The 26027-nt window shown below is 38.1% G+C and overlaps 1 protein-coding gene across 2 annotated transcripts in view; it reads left to right on the forward strand.

The window, feature by feature from the left end:
- Window positions 1-26027, forward strand: part of STAC (SH3 and cysteine rich domain) — a 151348-nt gene that overhangs the window by 95611 nt on the left and 29710 nt on the right. For both annotated transcript variants that reach the window (XM_023214893.2, XM_023214894.2), the window contains 3 exons: window positions 104-182; window positions 11438-11502; window positions 12785-12873. In XM_023214893.2, coding sequence (XP_023070661.1) covers window positions 104-182; window positions 11438-11502; window positions 12785-12873 — 233 coding nt within the window. The remainder of the gene's footprint in view (window positions 1-103; window positions 183-11437; window positions 11503-12784; window positions 12874-26027) is intronic.

The following is a 26027-nucleotide window of genomic DNA, read 5'->3' on the forward strand; positions in this document are numbered from 1 at the left end:
ACACATGTAAATTCTACCTAAGCTCTCTTATACCAAAATCTCTGCTCAATAGACCCATAGATATAACATTGCTCATCCCATGCTCTTTCCTCTTTCCTGCAAGACTTCAGATCTCGTGGAGGTTCCTGAGGAAGCCAATGGGCCAGGAGGCGGGTATGACCTAAGGAAACGCAGCAACAGCGGTGAGTGAGGGAGCTGGCACAGCACAAACGTGATCACATGAGTCAGGGTCAGTGGGCAGGTCAAGGTGATTTCCAGTCCCCTTGCTTTCTCTTCTCGCTTTGGAATTTAATCAGGGCAAGTGTTCAATGTTCTGGAGAGAATGTGAGCATTGTTTCTGGTGGATTTCAGTGATTTGCTCTAATATCTTCCTGAGTTCTATATCCTGAGTTCTCATGCTTTATGAGAGTATATATATTCATATATATCATATGTGTATATCATACCTATTATATATCATATATATCATGTATCATATCATATATCATATATGGCATCTATACTATCATATATAGCATATATATGCTATATATATATATATATTGAGCTGTATTGGGGTTGAAGAGTCGCTTCCAGAACTTTTTGTGAATATGTCATTTCCTCCACTGAGCTAGATCACATTAGCAAACCATACACAGAGAAGTTAATTTGTGCTACACCTTAGGTACCTGAAACCAAGTGGTGGTGGGGCCCAGGAGGGAAGTGTGGGCCTCACATTTGGCTCCTTCCCCAGCAGAGACAACTAAGAAGCTCAAAAAACTGATATGTACAATCCAACCAAACATTCTACATTAAAATTATTTAATCTAATAATTTAAGCCTTTGTTATAATAATTTCTAAAATCTTTATTAAATGCTAACTTCATACTTCTACCTGCTGACATTAAGAAAGAGCTGCCTCGTAATCCAGAGCTTAAAGACATGTGACCAGACCCTTATGGATGCATTCTTGCTGGGCCTTTTTGACATCAATAACTACTTAACCTCCACTCATTTATCAAAAAATATTTATGAAGCATTTACTGTGATTAGCAAAAGTGTGTCGGTCAAAGTCCTGCAGGACCTGAGTTGCACTGTTAACTTGAGCTGAATGTATTCTCATGGCAGAAGTTATCCTTCCAAACTCCAATCCCAGCCCTGCCTTTTCCAGCCTGTATGCAGAAATTCCTCATTCAATGCCACATAGCTGTTTTGTCAACAGCTGTCTGATGAGGTATCACTTTTACTTCCTTCACTCTGGGAATTCATTTATGGCTCTTCTCTAGTTAGAACTGTGCCTGTAATTCCCACAAGGCACCATGTGCTCTGCTGCCCCATGATTTTCCTTCCTAAATAAGTGCCAGTGTTCACCATGCCCCCCCTTGCCAGGCCCACACACATCTGCTAAAGCTTACTGCTGGGGTAAGGACTCTTTGGCATCACATCGGGAAAACTGTACTTTTAGATAATGCAAACAATCACTGAGCACTTAGTAGTGCCATTAGAGAGACAAATTAGAGAGTGTTGGCTTCAAGGGGAACCTCATAGTGGGTCAGCATCACAGCAGGGCCATCCCAGTCCAACTGTCTGGCATTGCAGGACCAGCAATTGAACTTAAACAGCAACCCTAGAGTTTCTCAATATCCAAGGATCTGACTCACCAGAGACTTGCATGTTAATGCTTTAAGTGTGATCAGCTGCTCAGTCCTGAGTCTGACCACTGCCTTCCCCCTTCCCCTGACACTCTTCTCACCAACATCACTGCTGGCCTTCTCCTCACTAACTGCGCTGGAAACATTTGGTCCTTGGCCCATCTTTGCTCTGGAGGCAGAATGCTAGACTTCACTTAATGATCATGTGATCCCGAAGCAGTGACCTAGCCTCTCTCTGCTTCCATCACCTCATCTCTAAAATGAAGATAATAACACCAAATCCATAGGGTTCTTATGATCTTCGGATGAGATAATGAATGTAAATACTATCCATTCATTGTTGACTCAAACTTCATCTTCAGTATTAGGATTCTTTGCTGCCTCCAGATGCCTATCACCTATTGGACATTGCCGTCTGAATGCAGAATAGTCGTCTTAAAGTTAACGTACCCAAACTTTACTCTTGATCCCCTCACCCAGCCACACATTCAGACTGGCTCTTCCCACAATTGTCTCTGCTCAGTAAATAGGAACTCTATTCAACCAGTTGATTAGACCAAAGTCTTTGAAATCAGCCCTGACTACCTCTTCCTCTCACACCTCAGATGTAATCCATCAGCCAACTCTATTTGCTGCTTCTCAAAATTATGCCCAGCATGTGCTCACTGCTTAACTCTCTGCCTCAGCCATCCTGGTCTGGCTCTGTCTATGCTGTTGCTCACCAATTCCTTGAGGAGTTAGAACACAATTTACACTGAGGGTTTCTTCTCTTAAAAGGTGGTCTTAATAGGATTTTACAATAGGAAGAGCTATATTTAGCAATCATTGATTTGTAGCATCGCTGCTATTAACAAAGCCATCATACAGTCATAAAGTGTCAGAGATGCAGGTAGAGCCTCACTACTCTAAATGTGGCCCATGGACAACTCACGTGAGCATCAGTTGAAAGCCTGTTAGAAATACTGAGTTTCTAAAAAAAAAAAGGGGGGGGGCCTATCATGGGGAGGGAGGAGGGGGGAGGGATTGCATTGGGAGTTATACCTGATATAAATGACGAATTGATGGGTGCTGACGAGTTGATGGGTGCAGCACACCAACATGGCACAAGTATACATATGTAACAAACCTGCACGTTATGCACATGTACCCTGGAACTTAAAGTATAATAATTAAAAAAAAAAGAAAGAAAGAAATACCGAGTTTCAGGCCATTCCACACCTGCAGAATCAGGATCTGCATATGAATCTGTGGTTCATAGTCTCATTCAAGTTTAAGAAGTAGGACTAGAGGTCACTTAATCCAATTCCCTCCCCTCCAATACGCACACATGCACACCACAGTACCCCGGTATAGATAAGGAAACTAAGGCACAGAGTAGTAAACACAAAGACACCAAGTTGACAATTTTCCATCTCTTCTATGTTAAGGGCCATTTTCACAGCCTTTTTCAAAGAGCTCTGGTGAAAGAGCTTAGCAAGCAATAAACTCCAAAAAAGTGTTGGAGATGTATTAACAATTCTTTTGATCAACAATAGCTTTCTCTACAACGCACCCTGAGAAGCTAGGGGGATTAATTATGCAGCAGTTTGCTTCAAACCACTTTCCTTTGATTGACTTTAATGTCCTGTCCAGTCAGTTTGAGAAACAACATGGAGAAAACACCCTATATATGTGGTCCAAGTTCCCACAGATCTTCTCAGTCATGCAAGGAGGGTGTTGCTGCTCAGAAGCAGTGTCTGGGATGACAGTCACAACCAGTTCTGTATTACATGTTTCATTTATGTCTTAAAAAATATGCAGTGTATACAGGTGTCATTTCTTCCAACCAGCTATTATGTCAAATTCCTTGAGGAGTATCTCCAAAGCCACCTTGGAAGGAAGTTCAGTTCATACTAATTTCTTTACTGCTAAGAGTACAGTCTCTGCTGTCTCTCTTATAAATAATCCTTGGCAGGTCTGAGTGTTTCTGGTTGTTGTTTTGAACCCTATTCCTGGATGCATCATAAATATACATGGAGAAAATTGTTGGTCTTCACCTTTGGCTTAACTGCTAGAAACTTCACTCATAACAAAGTAACAAGCAAAGAGAGAAGTAAAATCTCCCCTGAAGTAAAATCTGGCCTGCCTATTTCAGCTCCAAATGCCAAATAATAATGTTATTGGCTGCCTTCAGTAATTGCATTTCAGAATGACTGTATGTGATCATAATCTTCCTGGAAGAGAAACAGACAGGAAAGGACATAAGCAATATAAATTCCTAGAATTTTCTTCAAAAAGGGCTAGGTTAATCACAGCCACTTAAGGATATTACAAAATCAAATATTACCTCACTTTGCACTAAAGCAAAGAAATTTTATCCTGGAAAAAAAAAAAAAAGGCAAGCTCAGATCTGAAAAATGAATCCTAGCCTTCAGCATGTACTAATTCAATATTTCAAATGTTAAGGTGTCAAAAAAAAAAGAGCAGATATTTTCAAGGTTAAATTGGCAGATGCCCCTGTTTTTGGTACTACTCCAGTTTATAATTTCTAAATTACAGATGCAAATATTTGTGGTATGTTTCTGCAACACATGCTTTGTATCAAGTTCAGGTAAAGATATTTTTAAACTTGAACAGAAGATTCCCTTTCTAGCAATGTGGAGAACTGGCCATTCAGAGGAATTTTTCCCAGTTTAGCATTCCTAAAACTGTTAAGAAAAAGAATTGTTTTAAAAAAAAATTCTAGTTAATGCATGGCTGAGCTGGCAGCAAAATAAGGCAATTCCTTGGCATCTAGGAATGACAGTAAAACATGAATTCAGAAATATAAGCAGGTGAAGGCCAATGTTTACTGTGCACATCCTAGAGCCTTAGCTTGGGAAATAATAGGCCCCATTTATGAACAATAGACAATAAAATGGGGAGTGGCCAGAGTATTAGGTTGGATGACAGGCCCTTTTGAAAAATATTAATACCCCAAAAGGTACCCTTAGGATCACTGGACAAAGAGAATTCCCTGCAGAGGAATATGCTATATCAGCCTTAACTCAGGTGGAAAAGAAAGGAAACAAAAAAGTGGGGAGGAGAGAGAAAGAAAGAAAGACAGGCAGAGAAAAAGAAGGGAGGGAGGGAAGAAAGGAAAGAAAGGAGGAACGAAAGAAACAGTCTGCTTACTTGGATTTTAGGGCCTGAATTCATACTACCTGTATGGGCAAATAATATAATAATATGATATTTTAGTTTAATTTAGTTTAAAGTGGCCCAGGTACAGTAAGATCCCCAGGCATTTGGCAGAAACAAATGTAAACCCTCTCTAGAGAAAGAAAATTTTAAACTAGACCTCAAAAACTTCCCACAAATGAACAAAGAACACAAGCTAACAATCAAAATTCACCAAACACATGAGAAAATGAGCCGTGATGAGTAAGTATGAGCAGAAACAACCAATTTTATGGTCAGATTTTCAAGACTGTACATGTTAGAATTATCAAACGAAGAAATATATAACTATATAGTTGTATACATTTAAAATGTTAAAATGGACCATAAAGCATAACAAAGGAAAAAGAGACTATCAAAAGTAAAGAGGCAAACTTGAGGAAAGTCAAAAAGAACTTCAAGAATTTTTTTAAAGTAGAAATTTGATTGATGGATTAACAACATATTAAGCATAAAGAGAGAATTAGTTCCCTAAAATATAGAACCAAATAAATGTCAGGGTACAGTTAGGAAGACAAAGCAGTGGAATTTGTGAGAGTAAAAGTGACATGGAAGATGAGTAAGTCCAACATGCATGTAACTGACAATTTAGAAGTACATAAAGAGAGAATGGGGCCCCAGCCACAGTGGCTTACGCCTGTAATCTCACCACTTTGGGAGGCCGAGGTAGGAGAATTGCTTGAGCCCAGGAGTTTGAGACCAGCTTGGGAAACATGGTGAAACCCCAGCTTTACAAAAAATACAAAATTAGCCAGGCGTAGTGGTGCCTGTCTGTAGTCCCAGCTAACTGGGGGGCTGAGGTAGGAGAAAGGTTTGAACCTGGGAGGCTGAGGCTGCAGTGAGCCGTGATTTTGCCACTATACTCCAGCCTGGGAGAGAGCGCACCAGACCTTGTCTCAAAAAGAGAGGGAGAGAAAGAGAGAATGTGAAAGAGACAACATTTAAGAACATACTTGTGGAGAATTTTCCAGAATTGATTAAAGACACCATTACTCAAATTTAGAAATCTATACCTAGACATAGGTTACTGAAACTGCAGAATTTCAAAGATAAAAGAAAACATAAAATGCAGTACAAAAAACAGATTACCTGCAAAGAAATGAAAATTAGACTGCTACTTCTTACAAATTACAGTGTAAGTGAAATAACAGTAGAATGCTATCTTCAGTTTGCTGAAAGAAAAGTGATCCTTAACCTAGAATTGTAAATGAGGCAAAACTATCTTTCAATAATATATTTTTCAGACAAAAAACTGTATTTACAGTTCAATTAAGAAAGACCTATATTCAAAACATTTCAAAAAGATGTACTTCAAAGAGGAAAATATGACCTCAATGGAAAGACTGAAAAGTAAGAAGAAATAAAGAGCAAAGAAAGTGGTAAACATGTGGTTAAATCTAAGCAAACACTGGATACATTTTTTAAAATAATGTTTTTTAAAAGTTGTTAATAAAACATTAGCTGAAATACTGACTTTATGTGGGAAATGGGCATTCACAGATTCATGTATTGCTTTGGAGGAGATTAAATATACTGTTTCACTTTCTATTTTGTTAAAACATATCTCATGGAATTTCTAAGATGACTGCTAAAGGAATAAAAAATAGACTCAACCTTCCAAATCAGAAAGGGAACCAAACTGAATGATGAGAAGGAGAAAAAAATCAATCAATTCAAAAGAAAGAAGGGATGGAAAGTGGCAGAATAGAAGAAAAAGCATAGAAAATTTGGGATAAATACAAAATAAAATGTTAGGAAGAAATCCCAATTTATCAGTAATCAAAATAAATGTAAACCGATTTAAGCACTCTAAAGATAAAGTTTTTCAGACTAGATTTTTTAAATGACCTATATACTGCTTATAAATACCTAAAACATAAAGATGTAGAAAGTTAAAAGACGAAGTTTTTTTTTTGTCTTGTTTTTTGTTTGTTTTTTTTTACTTGCTGCAGGGAGAAGAAGGAAAAACATAGGCAAAATAAATAATTTATCGGATATAGACACCAAGGGGCAACCACAGGAAAATATTAAGCAAAAAAAAATTATATAGCTGTATCAATGTGTGAAAAATTGACTTTAAGACCAAGAAAACATTACTGGAATTTAAAAGTGTTATCTACATGGTCATATTCACTTCATCTGAAGATATAAATTCTAAACTTGCATATACCTAATACAGGCTATATAGATAGCCTGAAAAATGATAGAAACTCAAGGAGAAATTGACAAAATTATTCCAAACTATTGAGTGATTTTAAGATGCCTCTCAGTTATTGGCAAATCAGATAGACAAAAAGATTCTGCACAGATAAAGAGGATTTGATGACACATTTGACAATCCTAATCTAATTTACCTAAAAAGGACACTCCCTCTAACAAGTAGAAGATTCAAATTCCTTTTAAGAACACATGTGGTACATATACACCATGGAATACTATGCAGCCATAAAAATAAATGAGATTGTGTCCTTTGCAGGAACATGGATGGAGCTAGAAGCCATTATCCTCAACAAACCAACGCAGAAAGAGAAAACCAAACACTGCATGTTCTCACTTATAAGTAGGAGCTGAACAATGAGAACACATGGACCCAGGGAAGGGAACAACACACACTGGGGCTTGTCAGGGGAATGGGGTAAGGAGAGGGAGAGTATTAGGAAAAATAGCTAATGCGTGCTGGGCTTAATGCCTAGGTGATGGATTGATGGATAGATTGATACAGCAAACCACCATGGCACATGTTTACATGTGTAACAAACCTGCACATGTACCCCAGAATTAAAATTAAAAATCAATTTTAAAAAGAACACATAGAATGATTTAAAATACTGATCACCCACTAGGCCAAAAGCAAATTTCATGAATTTTAAATAATTATTATTATATAGAATACATCTTTCTGACCACAGCGCAAATAAGATAGAAATCAAAAGTCAAAAGATAACTAGGAAAACCAATAACTTGTGAAATAAAAACACTTTAAAATCTTTATAACTTGGCTGCGCATGGTGGCTCATACCTGTAATCCTAACACTTAGGGAGGCCAAGGTTGGAGGATCATTTGATGCCTGGAGTTCAAGGCCAGCCTGGGCAACTTAGGGAGACTCTGTCTCTACACAGAATTTTTAAAAATTAGCCAGGCAGGGTGGCACATGTCCATAGTCTAGCTACTCTGGAAGCTTAGGGGGAAGGATCACTTGAGCCCAGAAGGTCGAGGCTGCAGTGAGCTGTAATTGTGCCACTGCTCTCCAGCCTGGGCGACAGAGCAAGACCTTATCTCAAAAACAAAGCAAAAAACAAAAAACAAAACAAAACAAAAAAAAACACATAAAGGGATTCATAAAAAAGACTGGAATATATTTAAAGCTAAATGAGAATGAAAACATATCAAAACAACACATATCCAAAGTGCTAAAGTTGAGATTTGAATATTTAGCTTTAAAATGAGTGTTAAAAATTAGGAAAGTCTGAAAAGTAATAATCTAAGCACTATACTTAAGAAGTCAGAATTTAAAATAGAATAAACTCAAAAAAGCAGAAGGCAATAATAAAGACAGAAATTATTAAATTACAAAGATGGATCAATAAATCTTTAGTGTTTTTTAAACAAAATTACAACCTCTAATGATTTTTAAGATAAAAGAGATGAAACAAAAATCAATACAAAAAAGAGCAACATAACAGAGATTGTAAAGAAAACTGAAGAATTTTATAACCAATTTCATGCCAATGTACTTTAAAACATTTTTAAATGGGCAGATATAAAGATAGATATCAACGATTAAAGCCTGACTCAAGAAGAAATAGAAATAGGAAATATGAATTTTCTTATAATATTTATAGAAGCTGAATCAATGTTTTAAATTTTACACAATGACAATACTAGGCCTGAACAACTTCATGAGTAAATTCTATGAAACATTTAAGGAAGATAAAATTTTCAGATTACATAAGCTCTTTCAGAGAAACAAGAAGTAGCAACGAGGAAGGACAGCAGCATTCTCCAACTCAGTTTATGAGGCTAGGATTATACTGACTTTAAACCCAAACAAGGATGACATGAAAAAGGCAAATCACTGGCCAGTCTTTCTCTTGAATACAGATGCAGAAATCTCAAGCAAAATCTCAGTAAACCGAACCCATAAAGTGTTTTTAAAAGACATTGTATAATTAACCAGTTGAAATTATTCCAGGGATGCAAATTTTGGTTCACGTCAGATAATCCAGTAATGTAACTTGCAGCATTACTAGGTTAAAAAAGTAATAATCTAACTAAAAAACACAATGGTCTTGGGCCTCACAGGTCTGCAAGGTAAAAAACAAAAGACAGTATATAGGATAGGAAAAGAAGAAAGTTCTTTGGGGATGTGATAAGAACTAAAGAACTAAAAGTTCATTTTGCTTCTGTAACATTAGAAACTATGCCTACCTAATAGACATAGTCTTTGAATACTTGTTATAGGTGAAATAAACAACCAAATTATTTTTCATGAAATAATTTAAAACATCAGAAATAAAAGGCATATGATATGTTTTTGGTAGTTACCTTTCTTTTCTCCCCTTCCATTAAATCAAAGTCTTAGAAATGGTTGTAATAGATTTTAAAAATTATTTTTGCAACCTTCCATTTCCGTTTGCAACCATACATGAAAACATATATAGGGTCACTTCAAATATTTTTCAGCAAAGTTTACAAAGATGATATACATTTTGAGCCAGAGGGTCAGAGGGAGATTCAATACAAAAATTTTAAAAATGTGAAATTATAAAATTGTAAAATCAATCAACACTGAACATTGTATGTACACTTTATGTAGGCGCCCTTTTAGGCCAAATCAAGAATTTTCTAGGAAGATTCTCTTTACATTTCCATTCAAATATTTAATATTCTTTTAGAGGTGTCCGGTTTTATACTTAGGGAATCAAGTGTTTACAGCAGGATTTCAGACAGTCACACAATACCAGAAAAAGGTTTTGCTAATCTCTACTCTTTTTAGACTGGTAAACATCAAGTTAAGTGGCCAAATATTGAGGCAGACAAGATTCATAGAATCGGACCTTCGTTTTCTAGTTACGTACAAACCAGAGCCCCACCAGTGACTGCATACTGGCTTCCTAGGGATAATGGAATTGCATCCATAAACTCTGGAACTATAAGCCAAGAAGAATAGATATTTGATAAGCATCAGTACATTTACAGAGGCTCTTGTTCTGAAGCACTTTTTCTGTATCACTGTTGTTGAGGCTATTTTAAGAACAGTGAAGACTGTCAGTGCACTAATGAAATAGGTTATAGAGTTTTCTGTGGTGTTCCCCTCCCTCTACGGACATTTTCTTGATAATCTGAAGGGAAATCAAAGAGAAGAACAAAGCAGCAATGTATAATCTTAAAATTTCAAGTCATCAAAATGGTAGAGTAATTTAAACAACAAAACTTTATTATATAAACTTGGAAATATTTACCACATTTTTGTTCAAGGAAAATACATATGATGAGAATGATAAAGCTATGACATTAGTCATGGATGTAGGTTAGGCTGACCAAACTAGATAAGGCAGAAGTCCCATTTTCCATCAGGGACCTCCCACTGCTGGGTATGTGAACAATGAAAACTCCTGCTCATTTTGTTTCTGTTTTTTGGTTTTTGGTTTTGTTTTTGTTTTTTAGATGGAGTCTCACTCTGGCACCCAGGCTGGAGTGCAGTGGTGCTATCTCAGCTCACTGCAATCTCCATCTCCCACCAGGCTTAAGTGATTCTACTGCCTCAGCCTCCCGAGTAGCTGGGATTACAGGCATGTGCCACCATGCTCAGCTAAGTTTTGTATTTTAGTAGAGATGGGGTTTCACCAAGCTGGCCAAGCTGGTCTTGAACTCCTGACCTGAAGTGATCCACCCGCCTCGGCCTCCCAAAGTGCTGGGATTACAAGCATGAGCCACCATGCCCAGGCTTCCTGCCCACTTTGTTAAGGCTTGTCCACTATCAAAGTCTACAGAGTGGATACTTAAATACAAAAGGAAGAAAATTATACTTCCCAATAATAAACTAAAAGAAAAAACAAATAGTAGCCCCAATGTGTTGACGATAAGAAATCAAGGAAATATTTTGAAGTTTAAAACGAAAGCTTTAATCTTCAAAATACAATGTAGATATCTTCAAGAAACTAGAATCAAGGTATTGAATATAGATTAAAGAATCATATATAGAAGAGGCAGCTCAAATACAACTAAAGTGGATATACCTCACCCACCACCCCATTAACAAGCAGTTTGATGCATTCAGCAAGGACAAATGCTCCTAAGAGGCACACTATCCAATGAGATCAAATATGAACACACTATTGCCAATCATTATACGAGGCAAGTACTAGTCAGGCATGTACAAAAGTTGTGGGAGCACAGAGAAGGTGGTACAGAATGCTGCATGGGGAGGCAGGAGAAGAGTCACGTGGAAGACGACCTGAACACTGGATCACAGAGGGTGAGGAAAAGGCAATAAGTAGTAAAGTAGAAGCTATGGTACTTAGAATAAATAAAGCCATCTTTCAGGCATATTTTTTAAAATGGTTACTAGATTCATAAAGCACCTGCTTTCTGTTGTCTCCTTCAGTGTTTACATATCCAGAAAATGGCACTGATGATTTCAGAGATCCGGTGAAGAACATAAGCCACCAGGTATTTATGGATGTCACAGAAGACAAGTCAGACAGGAGTGCTTAGATAGACCTGCAGGTCGCCATCCAAGTGGGTCATGAAATCAATTTAGTGGGTCCAGACCAGCATCTTTCGAGAATAGAATAATATAACACAATGTACCATAGCATGGAATAAACAGAACTATCTCATTGCATAAAAGGTAAAAAGAGTAAGCATTGCACTGTGCACCTTTTGTTTCTGATATATAATGTGTAGATTATAGAATTATATAGTATATTACCACTTTATTTTATAGCATGTATGTCATACTTTATATGTTCATTTACATATGTAAAATTAAGACAGACTACAATATTATATAATGCACCTGAGCTTTGAAGAGCAGAGTGAATTATAGATAAAAAGATATATATAGTTGTGTACAGCTTTTGTGTGTTTTCTATAAATTTATAGCATGTATTTATTATATTAGTATATAGTTAGATATATGATGCAACTATATATGACATAATATATAATTTTAACTTGTTTATTATAAAGCATAAATGTTTTTATAGCATTAACATTTATTTGGTTAGTAATAATAGCTAATATTTATATGACACTTACAAGAGTCTTTTATCATCTATAAATTGGGGACAACAATAGAATCTCCCTAACAGAGTTGTTGTTAAGTTCAAATATGCTAATGCATGTAATATAATGCCTGGCACACAACAAACTATGGAAACAGTAGCTTATATTGTCATTATTGCAAGGTTTCATTGCCAATAGATGGTGGTAAACTGAATCAGTCTGATGCCAAAATCTATGCTTTTTTCACAACATAAATGAACTAATTGCCAGATGAATATACCTGGTTCCCTTTCATATACTAGATACCAACTTTACGGCTAACTGATAAACAGTTAATTTTAGGAAGTGAGAGTTATGCATTACTATTCATGTGTCCCTCTTTCTTTAGAGAGAATATTCCCATTTCTGAAGTCTAACTTGTATCATTTTTCATGATCAACTATATTATCAAAGAAAATTTACTTGAAGAAAATTGCAATATTTCTGACAAAGAGTTCCAAATAATTGTTTTCAAATTGTTTAGAGCGAAACCAACCTCAGTTAAGAAATTAAAAATAAATGCAAAGTTGAAAGAAAATCTTTAATAATGGTTAGATATTTTAACACTTACGATCCATACACTGATATTACATTGCAATAATTTCTCCATTTCTTGTTTTCTTTCTTTCCTCTCTCAATTTCTTTCACCTTTCTTATCTCATTTGTCTTTTATTTTCTCTTTCAGGGATCTCTTTCCAAAGACCCATTACAGATGCATACCTATGTTGCCTTGTACAAATTTGTACCACAGGAGAATGAAGATTTGGAAATGAGGTAAAAATCTTCTGTAAAGAAAAAAATAGAGTAAAATTTTAAAGTCAATGTTTCTCCATGTGAAAAAGTAATTCCATCTATGCCCCGCCTAATGCTTTATAGCAGTGATTCTCAAACTTTAGCATGTATCTAATGACCAGCAAAGCTGGTTAACACACAGGCCCTGTCCCCAGAGTTTTGGATTCATCAGATCTGAGGCAGGGCCCAAGAAACTGCATTCCTAAGGAGTTCCCAGGTGGCACTGATGATACTGGCCAAGGACTACACTTTGGGAAGCACCACTTTAGTACGTGCTCAACAGCACTGCTAATTGGAGTTTTCCTGAAGGTTGAACATTAAATGCACTTGCCATCAGGTGGGGTCTAATAGGGAATCAAAAATATATTTAATCAAAGATCAGATGGTTGCTGATGTGTGGTGTTATTTCTGAGGCCTCTGTTCTGTACCGTTGGTCTATATGTTTTGGTACCAGTACCATGCTGTTTTGGTTACTGTAGCCTTGTAGTATGGTTTAAGTCAGGTAGTTTGATGCCTCCAGCTTTGTTCTTTTGGCTTAGGATTGTCTTGGCTATGCGGGCTCTTTTTGGTTTCATATGAACTTTAAAATAGTTTTTTTCTAATTCTGTGAAGAAAGTCAGTGATAGCTTGATGGGGATAGCATTGAATCTATAAATTACTTTGGGCAGTATGGCCATTTTCACGATACTGATTCTTCCTATCCATGAGCATGGAGTGTTCTTCCATTTGTGTCCTCTCTTGTTTCCTTGAGCAGTGGTTTGTAGTTCTCCTTGAAGAGGTCCTTCACATCCCTTGTAAGTTGTATTCCTAGGTATTTTATTATCTTTGTAGGAATTGTGAATGGGAGTTTATTCATAATTTGACTCTCTGTTTGTCTATTGGTGTATAGGAATGTTTGTGATTTTTGCACATTGATTTTGTATCCTGAGACTTTGCTGAAGTAGAATATCAGCTTAAGGAGATTTGGGGCTGAGATGATGGGGTTTTCTGAATATACAATCATGTCATCTGCAAACAGAGACAACTTGACTTCCTCTCTTCCTACTTGAATACCCTTTATTTCTTTCTCTTGCCTGACCCTGGCCAGAACTTCAAATACTATGTTGAGTGGTGAGAGAGGGCATCCTTGTCTTGTGCTGGTTTTCACAGGGAATGCTTCCAGTTTTTGCCCATTCGATATGATATTGGCTGTGGGTTTGTCATAAATAGCTCTTTTTATTTTGAGATACCTTCCATCGATACTTAGTTTATTGAGAGTTTTTAGCATGAAGGGGTGTTGAATTTTATCGAAGGCTTTTTCTGCATCTATTGAGATAGTCATATGGTTGTTGTCATTGGTTCTGTTTATGTGATGGATTATGTTTATTGATTTGCGTATTTTGAAATAGCCTTGCATCCCCAGATGAAGCCCACTTGATCATGTTGGTTAGGCTTTTTGTTCTGCTGCTGGATTCAGTTTGCCAGTATTTTATTAGGGATTTTCGCCTCAATGTTCATCAGGGATATTGGCCTGAAATTTTCTTTTTTGTTGCATCTCTGCCAGGTTTTGGTATCAGGATGATGCTGGCCTCATAAAATGAGTTAGGGAGGAGTCCCTCTTTTTCTATTGTTTAAATAGTTTCAAAAGGAATAGTACCAGCTACTCTTTGTACCTCTGGTAGAATTCGACTATGATTCCATCTGGCCCTGGGCTTTTTTTGGTTCGTAGGCTCTTAATTACTGCCTCGATTTCAGAACTTGTTATTGGTGTCTTCAGGTATTCGACTTCTTTCTGGTTTTGTCTTAGGAGGGTGTATGTGTCCAGGAACTTATCCATTTCTTCTAGATTTTCTAGTTTATTTGCGTAGAGGTGTGTATAGTATTCTCTGATGGTAGTTTATATTTCTGTGGGATCAGTGGTGATACCCCTTTATCATTTTTTATTGTGTCTATTTGATTCTTTTCTCTTTTCTTCTTTATTAGTCTGGCTAGTGGTCTATCTATTTTGTTAATCTTTTCAAAAAACCAACTCCTGGATTCATTGATTTTTTGAAGGGTTTTTTGTGTCTCTATCTCCTGCAGTTCTGCTCTGATCTTAGTTATTTCTGGTCTTCTGCTAGCTTTTGAATTTGTTTGCTCTTGCTTCTCTAGTTCTTTTAATTGTGGTGTTAGGGTGTCGATTTTAGATATTTCCCACTTTCTCCTGTGAGCATTTAGTGCTATAATTTTCCCTCTAAACACTGCTTTAACTCTGTCCCAGAGATTCTGGTACATTGTGTCTTTGTTCTCATTGCTTTCAAAGAACTTATTTATTCCTGCCTTAATGTCATTATTTACCCAGTAGTCATTCAGGAGTAGGTTGTTCAGTTTCCATATAGTTGTGTGGTTTTGAGTGAGTTTCTTAATCCTGAGTTCTAATTTGATTGCACGGTGGTCTGAGATTGTTATGATTTCTGTTCTTTTGCATTTGCTAGGGAGTGTTTTACTTCCAATTGCGTGGTCAGTTTTAGAATAAGTGTGATGTGATGCTGAGAAGAATGTGTATTCTGTTGATTGGGGGTGGAGAATTCTGTAGATGTTTATTCGGTCTGCTTGGTCCAGAGCTGAGTTCAAGTCCTGAATATCCTTGTTAATTTTCTGTCTCATTTATCTGTCTAATATTGACAGTGGGGTGTTAAAGTCTCCCACTATTATTGTATGGTAGTCTAAGTCTCTCCTTGGGTCTCTAAGAACTTGCTTTATGAATCTGGGTGCTTTATGTATTGGGTGCATATATATTTAGGAAAACTATTCTAGTGGCATAACCCCTTTACTGTTATGTAATGGTCTTCCTTGTCTTTTTTGATCTTTGTTGGTTTAAGGTCTGTTTTATCAGAAACTAGGATTGCAACCCCTGCTTTTTTTTACTTTCCATTTTCTTGGTAAATGCTCCTTCATCCTTTTATTTTGAGCCTCTGTGTGTCTTTGCACGTGAGATGGGTCTCCTGAATAAAGCACACCGATGGGTCTTGACTCTTTATCTAATTTGCCATTCTGTGTTTTTTAACTGGGGCATTTAGCCCATTTACATTTAAGGTTAATATTCTTATGTGTGAATTTGATCCTGTCATTACGATGCTAGCTGGCTATTTTGCCTGTTAGTTGATGAGTTTCTTCATGGTGTCAATGGTCTTTACAATATGGTATGTTTCTGCAGTGGCTAGTACCAGTTGTTCCTTTCCATATTTACTGCTTCCTTCAGGAGCTCTTATAAGGCAGGCCTGGTGGTGACAAAATCTCTCAATATTTGCTTGTCTGTAAAGGATTTTATTTCTCCTTCACTTATGAAGCTTAGTTTGACTGGATATAAAATTCTGGGTTTAAAATTCTTTTCTTTAAGAATGTTGAATATTGTCCCCCACTCTCTTCTGGCTTGTAGGGTTTCTGCAGAGACATCTGCTGTTAGTCTGATGTGCTTCCCTCTGTAGTTAACCCAACCTTTCTCTCTAGCTGCCCTTAACATTTTTTCCTTCATTTCAACCTTGGTGAATCTGACAATTATGTGTCTTGGGGTTGCTCTTCTCGAGGAGTATCTTTGTGGTGTTCTCTGCATTTCCTGAATTTGAATTTTGGCTTATCTTGCTAGTTTGGGGAAGTTGTCCTGGATAATATCCTGAAGAGTGTTTTCCAACTTGGTTCCATTCTCCCCATCACTTTCAGGTACACCAATCAATGTAGGTTTGGTCTTTTCACATAGTCCCATATTTCTTGGAGGCTTTGTTTATTCCTTTTCATTCTTTTTTCTCTAATCTTGTCTTCATGCTTTATTTCATTAAGTTGATCTTCAACCTCTGATATTCTTTCTTCTGCTTGACTGACAAAAACAAGCAACGGGGAAAGGATTTCCTATTTAATAAATTGCATTGGGAAAACTTGCTAGCCATATGCAGAAAACTGAAACTGTATCCCTGCCTTACACCTTATACAAAAATTAACTCAAGATGGATTAGAGACTTAAACATAAGACTCAAAACTGTAAAAACCCTAGAAGAAAACCTAGGCAATACCATTCAGGACATAGGCATGGGCAAAGTCTTCATGACTAAAACACCAATAGTAATGGTGACAAAAGTCAAAATTGACCAATGGGATCTAATTAAACTAAAGAGCTTCTGTACAGCAAAATAAACTATCATCAGAGAGAACAGGCAACCTACAGAATGGAAGAAAATTTTTGCAATCTATCCATCTGTCAAAGGGCTAATATGCAGAATCTTCAAGGAACTTAAACAAATCTACAAGAAAAAAACAACCCCATCAAAAAGTGGGCAAATGATATGAACAGACACTTCTCAAAAGACATTTATGCAACCAAAAAACATATGAAAAAAAAATCTTCATCACTGGTCATTAAAGAAAAGCAAATCAAAACCACAATGAGATACCATCCTATGCCAGTTAGAATGGTGATTATTAAAAAGTCAGGAAACAACAGATGCTGGAGAGGATGTGGAGAAATAGGAATACTTTTACACTGTTTATGGGGGTGTAAATTAGTTCAACCATTGTGGGAAATAGTGTGGTGATTCCTCAAGGATTTAGAACCAGAACTACTACCTTTTGACCCAGCAATCCCATTACTGGGTATATACCCAAAGGATTATAAATCATTCTACTATAAAGACACATGTGCACATATGTTTATTGTGGCACTCTTCACAATAGCAAAGACTTGGAAACAACCCAAATGCCCATCAGTGATAGATTGGATAAAGAAAATGTGGCACATATACACCATGGAATACTATGCAGCTATAAAAAAGGATGAGTTCATGCCCTTTGCAAGGACATGGATGAAGCTATAAACCATCATTCTCAGCAAACTAATACAGGAACAGAAAAATCAAACACCGCATGCTCTCACTCATAAATGGGAGTTGAACAATGAGAACACATGGACACAGGGAGGGGAACATCATACAATGGGGCCTGTTGGGGGGTGCGGGGCTAAGGGAGGTATAGCATTAGGAGAAATACCTAATGTAGATGACGGGTTGATGGATGCAGCAAACCACCATGGCACGTGTATACCTATGTAATAAACCTGCACGTTCTGCACATGTATTCCAGAACTTAAAGTATAATTAATATATATATAGTATATATAATACACACACTATATATGTGTGTGTGTATATATACACTATATATGTATATATATTTAATCTCCAAATTAATATTGATGGAAAAATCAAACTAAAACTATCAGAGTCAACTAGGAACTATCTACTTCATGGTAACTGAAATACTAGATAGAACAGGTGAGTCTTGTGGCCTTCTCAAAATCTAAACCATTGTCTTACTTGAGGTTCCTCATGTTTCAGGGGTTGTTAAGCTAGAGTCAATTCTGGGTTTACATCCTACTTGCTGTGTGACCTTAAGCAATTTATAAACATCTCATTACTCTGATTTCCTTATTTATAAAGAATAATAATGATCTCTTCCCCCTTAAGGTATTTGGTGAGACTAAAATGATAGAAAGGAAATTAAACATATCGGTGCCTATAATCATAAACACTCAGTAATGAGTACTTATCACAGTTTTTATAATGTGGTGTTCACTGGCCTATCTCAAGGAAAAGACTTCTGTTTCCATGCATTCATGACCCCAAAACATGAGTAATCTCACTGATAGGGCTGTCTGTGTTTTCCCATCCTAGAGCAGAATAGAAAGGGGTACTTTTCCAGTCAAATGGTCCCTTGGAGATTCGTTCTTTCTTCTTCTAAAAAAATGCGGAGATAAGTTAGCACTCAAAACTATTTAATTGCCAGAGCATTGGGAAAATAGCCACCATTTGGAGGTAGACGCCACTTGTCTGAATGCCGTGCCAGCCAAATTATCAATCACCAGTTACTCTCTTCACATGGCTTCTAGAAAGCCTGCCTCTCCACCCTGGAGCTACCTGAGCTTTTCCAAATCTTCAGGTTTGTGTCATTTCCCACCCATGGTCCACCATCTCAGTGAAATTACGCTCCTGTTTCACCTACCCAAACTCCTATAAACGGTGAGAGCCACCGAAGTGCTTCAGTTAGACCCTGTTTCCCAGGTTTCTTATGCTATCAGGATCGGTTCCAGCAGCTCCGCCAAATTTCATGGTGGATATAATATCCAGCAAGACATCACAGCAGATTTATTTATCCTGCTGGAGTCTCACAACTCTCCCTGGCTCACACCCTGAGGTCAGCTTTGTTTCAGAATTAGTTTGAGATCTGCTGCCAAGTGAGTCTTGGGTCTCTCCAGAGCAAAGTTTGGGGCCTGAGTCCTGGCTCCTTAGATTTGTAGAGACAATTAAGCTTTTGTACATCTGAGTTTTCTCTATTGCTGAGTAAAATCGTCATGCTGAACTTACCGGCTGAAATTGTAAATATTACCTGAACAGTCCGGCATAATCGGTGGGAGAGGAGGAGATGGCCTTTATCAAGTGAAGCCCTGTTCTGTTAGAGATATGACAAGCCCTGTGAGCCAGAGCAGAGCCTGCCTAGAATTCACTGCTGGGATGAAGCCATGCCTTCAGCAGATGATACACAATTAACTATCTGCTGACGAAGACAAGGGTGACATACATTTACTTTACAATAAATACACCATATTGGGTCCTTTTGAGATTGTCATTTGGGTGTGTAACATTTAAGATTTAACAGCTTTCTATTATAGAGATCCTATAGTTTTATATTAGAAGATTATTCTGAAGTCATAACTTTTTTTAAAAAAAGTCATTTCAGAAAAATACAGAATGTCACTGGAATAATGAGGAATGATGTCTAGCTGGCTGGTGGTGGTCGTCACCCTGCGTGCTTATTTTACTTGGTTGCAGGCCATTAGAAGTCAAGTTGTCTGGTCACGAATGACACGTTTACAGTCTGCTTCGAGGCAATCAGGACTATCCATTCCCAGGAGTGAAATGTCTGCATTACATAGACTGCAAGATTGGAGTGATAAATCACACTTACTTTTTTTTTTTTTTTTTTTTGCCAAGAGATTATAGGTTCCCATTTTAAAAGCCAGGCACTTGATTTAGAATGTTTAAGGCAATGCTTTGGGAATGCTTTGGGGATTCAGCATAACACCTTGAATGAACTGGAGCTTTGTGAATTATCTTTTTCTCCTCAGATTATAAGGTAGAAAAAAATTCCTTTTAACAAAATAGCATTCTTATCCACCCACCTTCTGATCCAGGGCAGTATGCTGGGTATTGACCTCGGGAAAGAGAACAGGGAGTGAGGGTACAGGAAATGTTAGGAGTGTGAGCTTGAGGACAAAGATGACCCAACTGGCAAAGCCAGCAGTTGTCAATCAGAGCAGATGAATTATCACATCAGGAAATATTCATTATATATCTGCTCAATAGTAAGAAAAGCTTCTGCCAAAGGCCAGTGCTCCAGACCTCTCCCCGAACCTCCAGATTCACTCACCCTCCTGCCTACCCCAGCAATGTACAGAGCATGGCAGCTCTGCCCTCTCTTCCACAAACCTGCCTCTTATGGTGAAAGATGTCAACCTCTGCCCAGGCCTCAAGTCAGCCAGGGAGAGGCCTCGCTCTACTTTTGCCCAAAATGTATTTGATGCTCAATTCCTACTCTTCTCTTTGCCTAAAATCAACTGTATCTCTCCCCACCTTCATCTCTCACCTGGACTGTTGTAAAAGAGCTTCCTGCTCTCTGTGTTTTCAGTCTTCCTCTCCCTTCCTGTCCACGATGGGTGATAGTGCACTAAGGTAACAGTACAGTGTTCTGGGCTTCATCTCATCTTTGAAGTCATACAGAATGATTCACATCCCTTCTCTACTTTCTAACAATAGGGCTTACTAACTAACTTTCTGAACCTGTTTTCTCATCTTGAAAACAGGAATAATAAGGCCTGCCCTTACTGCCCTTAGATCTAGGATCGATGTGATTAAATAAAATAGCAATATCTGGTACATGGTAGGACCTTAATATTAATTCCAGTCAGTTCTTTTTTATATTTCAAAAGTAGGTGCTTCCTTTCCAGAATTAAGGAGGGAGAGAGGGAGCAAAAGGGGGGGAGGGGAGAAGAGAGAGAAAGAGAATATATGAGCATTCACTGAATGTTTAAGAATAAAAAGTGTGGGCATCAGTTGACCTGGGTTTAAGTCCTAGCCAAGCCACTATCTAGCTGTGTAACTCCCATGGATCCTGAAAAAGTCACCCTAACCATCTCAGCCTCTGCTTCCTGACTTGTAGAAGGAGATAATCACTTTGCCTGCCTTCCCAAGTCTGCTCGAAACACACATATTTGCTCAAAACTGTCCAATGTCCTCCCATTGCCCTGGGGTAAAATCTAGAATATTTATGGGTACTCCAGGACCCACAGTCTCATCCATGGTGACCTCTCTGATCCATCTACATTGGCCTTCTTTTTTTTCACAAAAGGACCACACCACCCACTTGCCAAAGGATTTTTCTCCCTGCAGAGTCTGCTTCTCCCTCCATCCTCCTACCCACCACTATCAAACACACACATTCACACACACACAGGCAAACTCTTCCAGTTGACTATGATTCATCCACTAGATCTCAGGTCAAATTTCATTTCCTTGTTGCAGCCTTTCCTGTTACCCCACTTTGGATTACTTCTTCCGTTATATTCTTTCATGACGCCATAGTTCTCTCAAACACTTATCTCTACTTGTATTTATATATTTCTGGAATTATTTGGTTAATCTCTATCTCTCCTGTAAACTCCATGAGAACAAGTCTGTAATTACTAACCCTCATATCCCTAGAGCATGAGTTCATTCTTGAAACATAGTAGATGTATAGTAGATAATAATTATTTGACGAATGAATGAGTATTGTGGAGATTAACTGAACTAATGCTATGCCTGGCATATACACTTAGTGGGCAAATCAAGTCTATGATAATACAATGGAAACTATAGGCCAGGCACGGTGGCTCACGCCTGTAATCCCAGCACTTTAGGAGGCTGAGGCGGGCATATTGCCTGAGGTCGGGAGTTCAGGACCAGTCTGGCCAACATGGTGACACCCCGTCTCTATTAAGAACACAAAAAATTAGCCGGGCATGGTGGTGTGTGCCTGTAATTCCAGCTACTCAGGAGGCTGAGGCAGGGGAATTGCTTGAACCAGGGAGGTGGAGATTGCAGTGAGACAAGATCACACCACTGCCTGCCAGCCTGGGCAACAGAGCAAGACTCTGTCTCAATAACAATAATAATAATAATAATAATAATAATAATAATAATAATAATAATAATATAATGGAAACCATAAATAAGGAAGCAAACCAAGCTGAGAGTGGTTAGTCAGGGACCTGTTTCCTGGAAGAGATGAGCCTGAACCCAGGATAAATGTTATTCATCAAGAAGAAATTGTAAAGGGGGAGACCAAAAGTAGCCTGTGGTTCCATTCACAAATAACGACAGGCTTAAGACAACTTGGAAGAAGCCCTGCTAAGCCTTTACTGAAGCACTCACAGCTGAGAGGAGGTGGGGACCTCAGAGACTATAAACCATAAACTGTTTGAGACAGTTCTCAGTCAATTTAAAGGTTTATTTTGCCAAAGTTGAGAATGTGCCTGGGAAAAAGAGATGCAAGCTACAGTAGGATAAGTGGTTTGTGCTTTTTCCAAAAAGGGTTTTGAGGACCTCAATATTTGAAGGAGAAAGGGCATCAGGAAGGTAAGGAGGAAAGAAAAAAAGCAGGGAGGGTAGGTAGTGAGATACGTGATCACATTCTTCTGAAGCTTTGATTAATGCTCACTGAATCCACATGTTACAAGTGAAAGGTGGGTAGAGGAACAGTCAATTATGCATCTGTCTGGCGTTCAGTAAATCTGCATTTTACATAAGATATCAATAAACACAGAGTAGAGGAAGCAGTCAGATTTGTCTCAGGTAGGTGGAGGGATGCTTTCTAGTCTTATCTTTGCCCTGTTCCTGTGAAGAAAAGCTGGTAATTTATACTGTCTGGGTGAGATTCAACAGAACTCTGTTTTAGGGTAAAGAGTTTGGGGTCCACAAGGAATTTCCTTGTGAGCAGTTTCAGGGAGCCCACCTGGGGAGATATGTGGCCTTCCATCTTTGCAACTATCTGTTTAGGAACAAAAAAGAAGGCAGTTGTTGTGTGACTCAGATCCCAAGCTTAACATTTTTTCCCTTTGACATAGTGAGTTTAGAGTCCTGAGATTTTATTTTCCTTTCACAAGAGGAAGAGCTAGTTGCTGCCCTCTTGTTCTTAGGTGAATGAACGCTTTTCTTAGAAGTGCAATGGTCCCATCATTAGTCTCCAAATCCCATATAAAGGCGGAGACTTTATACAGTCTGCTTTGCTACAGTTCCAGTGCAAAATAAACTTCCTTTATTTATTTTTTTCACACTGCCATGAAAAAGTAGAAATAAACTTCCTTTATAAATTAATTTGCTGTTTCCCACCTAAACCTCTGGAGGTAATGTAGACCGTGATAATTCTCTACCTTTCCACCATCAAGGGCAGAGAGCAGGACAGCAAGCTGGCAAGGCAGAAAAGAGAAATTTCTGGCAGTCAGAGAGGCCTGGGTCTAGTTTCCAACTCTGACACTATCTGTGTCAATTTTAGCAAACCGTTTAATTTTTTAGAGACTCCGTTTTCTCCTTCCTAGGAAGACTGAGTATTAAACAAGATAATACAAATAAAATGTGGAATTTCATGCCCAGTACAAAGTGAGGTCACAGTAGATTTTACATACCTTCTCTTCATAATTACATCTTTTCACAGTGTATTTTCTCTCCAAGTCTTCAGAACAACCTCATTAACACCACCCTAAGGATATGCAGTAGAGAAAAGACAGTTAAAGGCTCTCCCTTTGAGCGGACCCAATGAGACCTTGTCCAACTGGTCCAGCAAAAAGGAGCTCTGATATCCAATACTTATCTTGGGAGCAGGTTTTTCAGTTGCTGACATGATGAGCTATAATATGAAATTTTATCACTGATACCCAAGATGTGATGCCATCATGCATGGGGTCTCAAACATTGCTGACAATTTGAGGCCTGATAACATTAAAGAGCTACCCAGGTTCTTCTATCAGGGTATAGCAGGGTGGTACAGTAGATAATCTCCTGAAATTAAGAGTCTTGCACAGATTCCACCAATTACCCTTATTATCAAGTTTTTTGAAGAGTCCTGAAAATTACACGTTATGGACTGCCAGTTTAATTCATGAACAAAGCTCTTAAATGCTGCTAAAAATACATGACCAAGTGCAGTGGCTTATGCCTGTAATCTTGGCATTTTGGGAGGCCAAGGCAGGAGGATTGCTTGAGTCCAGGAGTTCAAAACCAGCCTGGGCAGCAAAGCAAGACACCATCTCTACAAAAATAGAAATAAAAAATTAGCCAAGCATGGTGGTGCATACCTGTAGCCCTAGCTCTTCAGGAAGCTGAAGCAGAAGGATCACTTGAGCCCAAGAGGTTGAGGCTGTAGTGAGCTATAAACACACCACTGCACTCCAGCCTGAATGACAGAGCCAGACCCTTTCTATCTATCTAAATTAATTAACGAAAACAGAATATAAACTGGAGAACCCTATTATAATCAGCACTGTTGTCATTATTATCGTATACTGCTCTGTGAATTAACATAGACCATGTGTCACATCATCCTTCTGGCCAAGTGGGTATGTACGTGTGTGTGATACACTTATACCTGCAAAATAACCTCCCACACACACTCACAGTCACACACACACACATGAACATACACACACACACTTACACACATTCAAGTACACATTCATTCACACACACGCAAGCACACACACGTTGTTAGCCAAAGCTTGATAACCCACACTTAGTTTTGATTAAATTAAATCCTGCCGTCAACACTTACAATGTAACCAGTCCCATTATCCTCACTGCTATTGGGCTCAGCAATCTGCAGAACAGAGTCTTGGAGTCATCACTTACTATTCACACCAAGGCACCTTTGTTAAGCTGATAAAAACTTTTCAGTCAACAATGACTTTCATGACCTTGCTGAGTTGATATTTTATGTAAATAATCAGCAGATATAAATGACTTCAAGTAAACATAAACTCCTAAAACATCTAAGGGACACTGAAACAAAGGATTGAGAGTAAATAAAAGATTTAAAGGTTTAAATGCATATTTTAGCAATCATACAATGCCTGTTCTAAAGAATTCATTTTGACTTCCCACATCTAAGTCATTTTCATTTTTATTAGTTCTCCTCAGACAGATTTATATGATAATGGCCATTTTTCATGAGAGTGGGAAAAAGAAGGAAAAAAAAAAAAGACTACAAGCCAAGAGAGGAAAAGAGGGAACTGCTCTTTCAATATTGTTAAATCCTAAAAGAAATGCAGATTAATTACTACTTCAATGTATGTCAGAACACCTAAATTTGAGGGGCTTCAAAGAAAAACCTATCTTCTTTTGTAACTCCAAGTGCAAATTTAGATTCATGAATGGCCACTCCTGGAAGCAGCAAGTCTCAGATTCTCCATGGGCAAGTCTAAATGAAAGCAAGCAACCATTTCTCTCATTGGTTAGTATTTGCCAGAATCTCTGGAGATGGGGTGACCTGAATTCATCTCTTTGGAGTATTTTCAAAGCACTACTTTAAAAAGAGTTAAAAGTGATTTTAACTCTTGCATGCTATTTCCAGGATTTACTTCATCTATTCATGTCTCGTCACATGGTAAGCAAGCATCTGCTCTTTTCTGGGAGAACCATTCATAGGCCCTGTTCTCAAAGAGCTCAAGCAGTCATGGGCCAGGGGGCCAACAGAAGACTAGACCATAAGTTAGAATCCAGTGTGCAGGGCTGTGGGTGTGAGGTGGTCCAGGTGACTTACAGCAGCCTCAAAGGGATATGAAAGAAGCTGGGCTTCCAGAAGGAAGAGGGGTCATGGGTGGCTGGGAAGCCTGGTTAGTGAGCAGTCACTCTCTCTCCAGTGAGGAAAGCATAAGGGAATAATGGGGTTAAACTTCAGAACCAGGTGATTATTTTAAGAGGTGCCAAATCAGGGGCACAGGCAAGCCCCATCACAAAAAGAGGTGGTGAGAATTCATGGCAGAGGCAGGAGCATATTTAGATAACTACATTAATTCCAGTCTTGATCCTGAAAGACTGCCTTAA

The sequence above is a fragment of the Piliocolobus tephrosceles genome, chromosome 2 (genome assembly GCF_002776525.5).
Source record: "Piliocolobus tephrosceles isolate RC106 chromosome 2, ASM277652v3, whole genome shotgun sequence".
Taxonomy (NCBI): Eukaryota; Metazoa; Chordata; class Mammalia; order Primates; family Cercopithecidae; genus Piliocolobus; species Piliocolobus tephrosceles.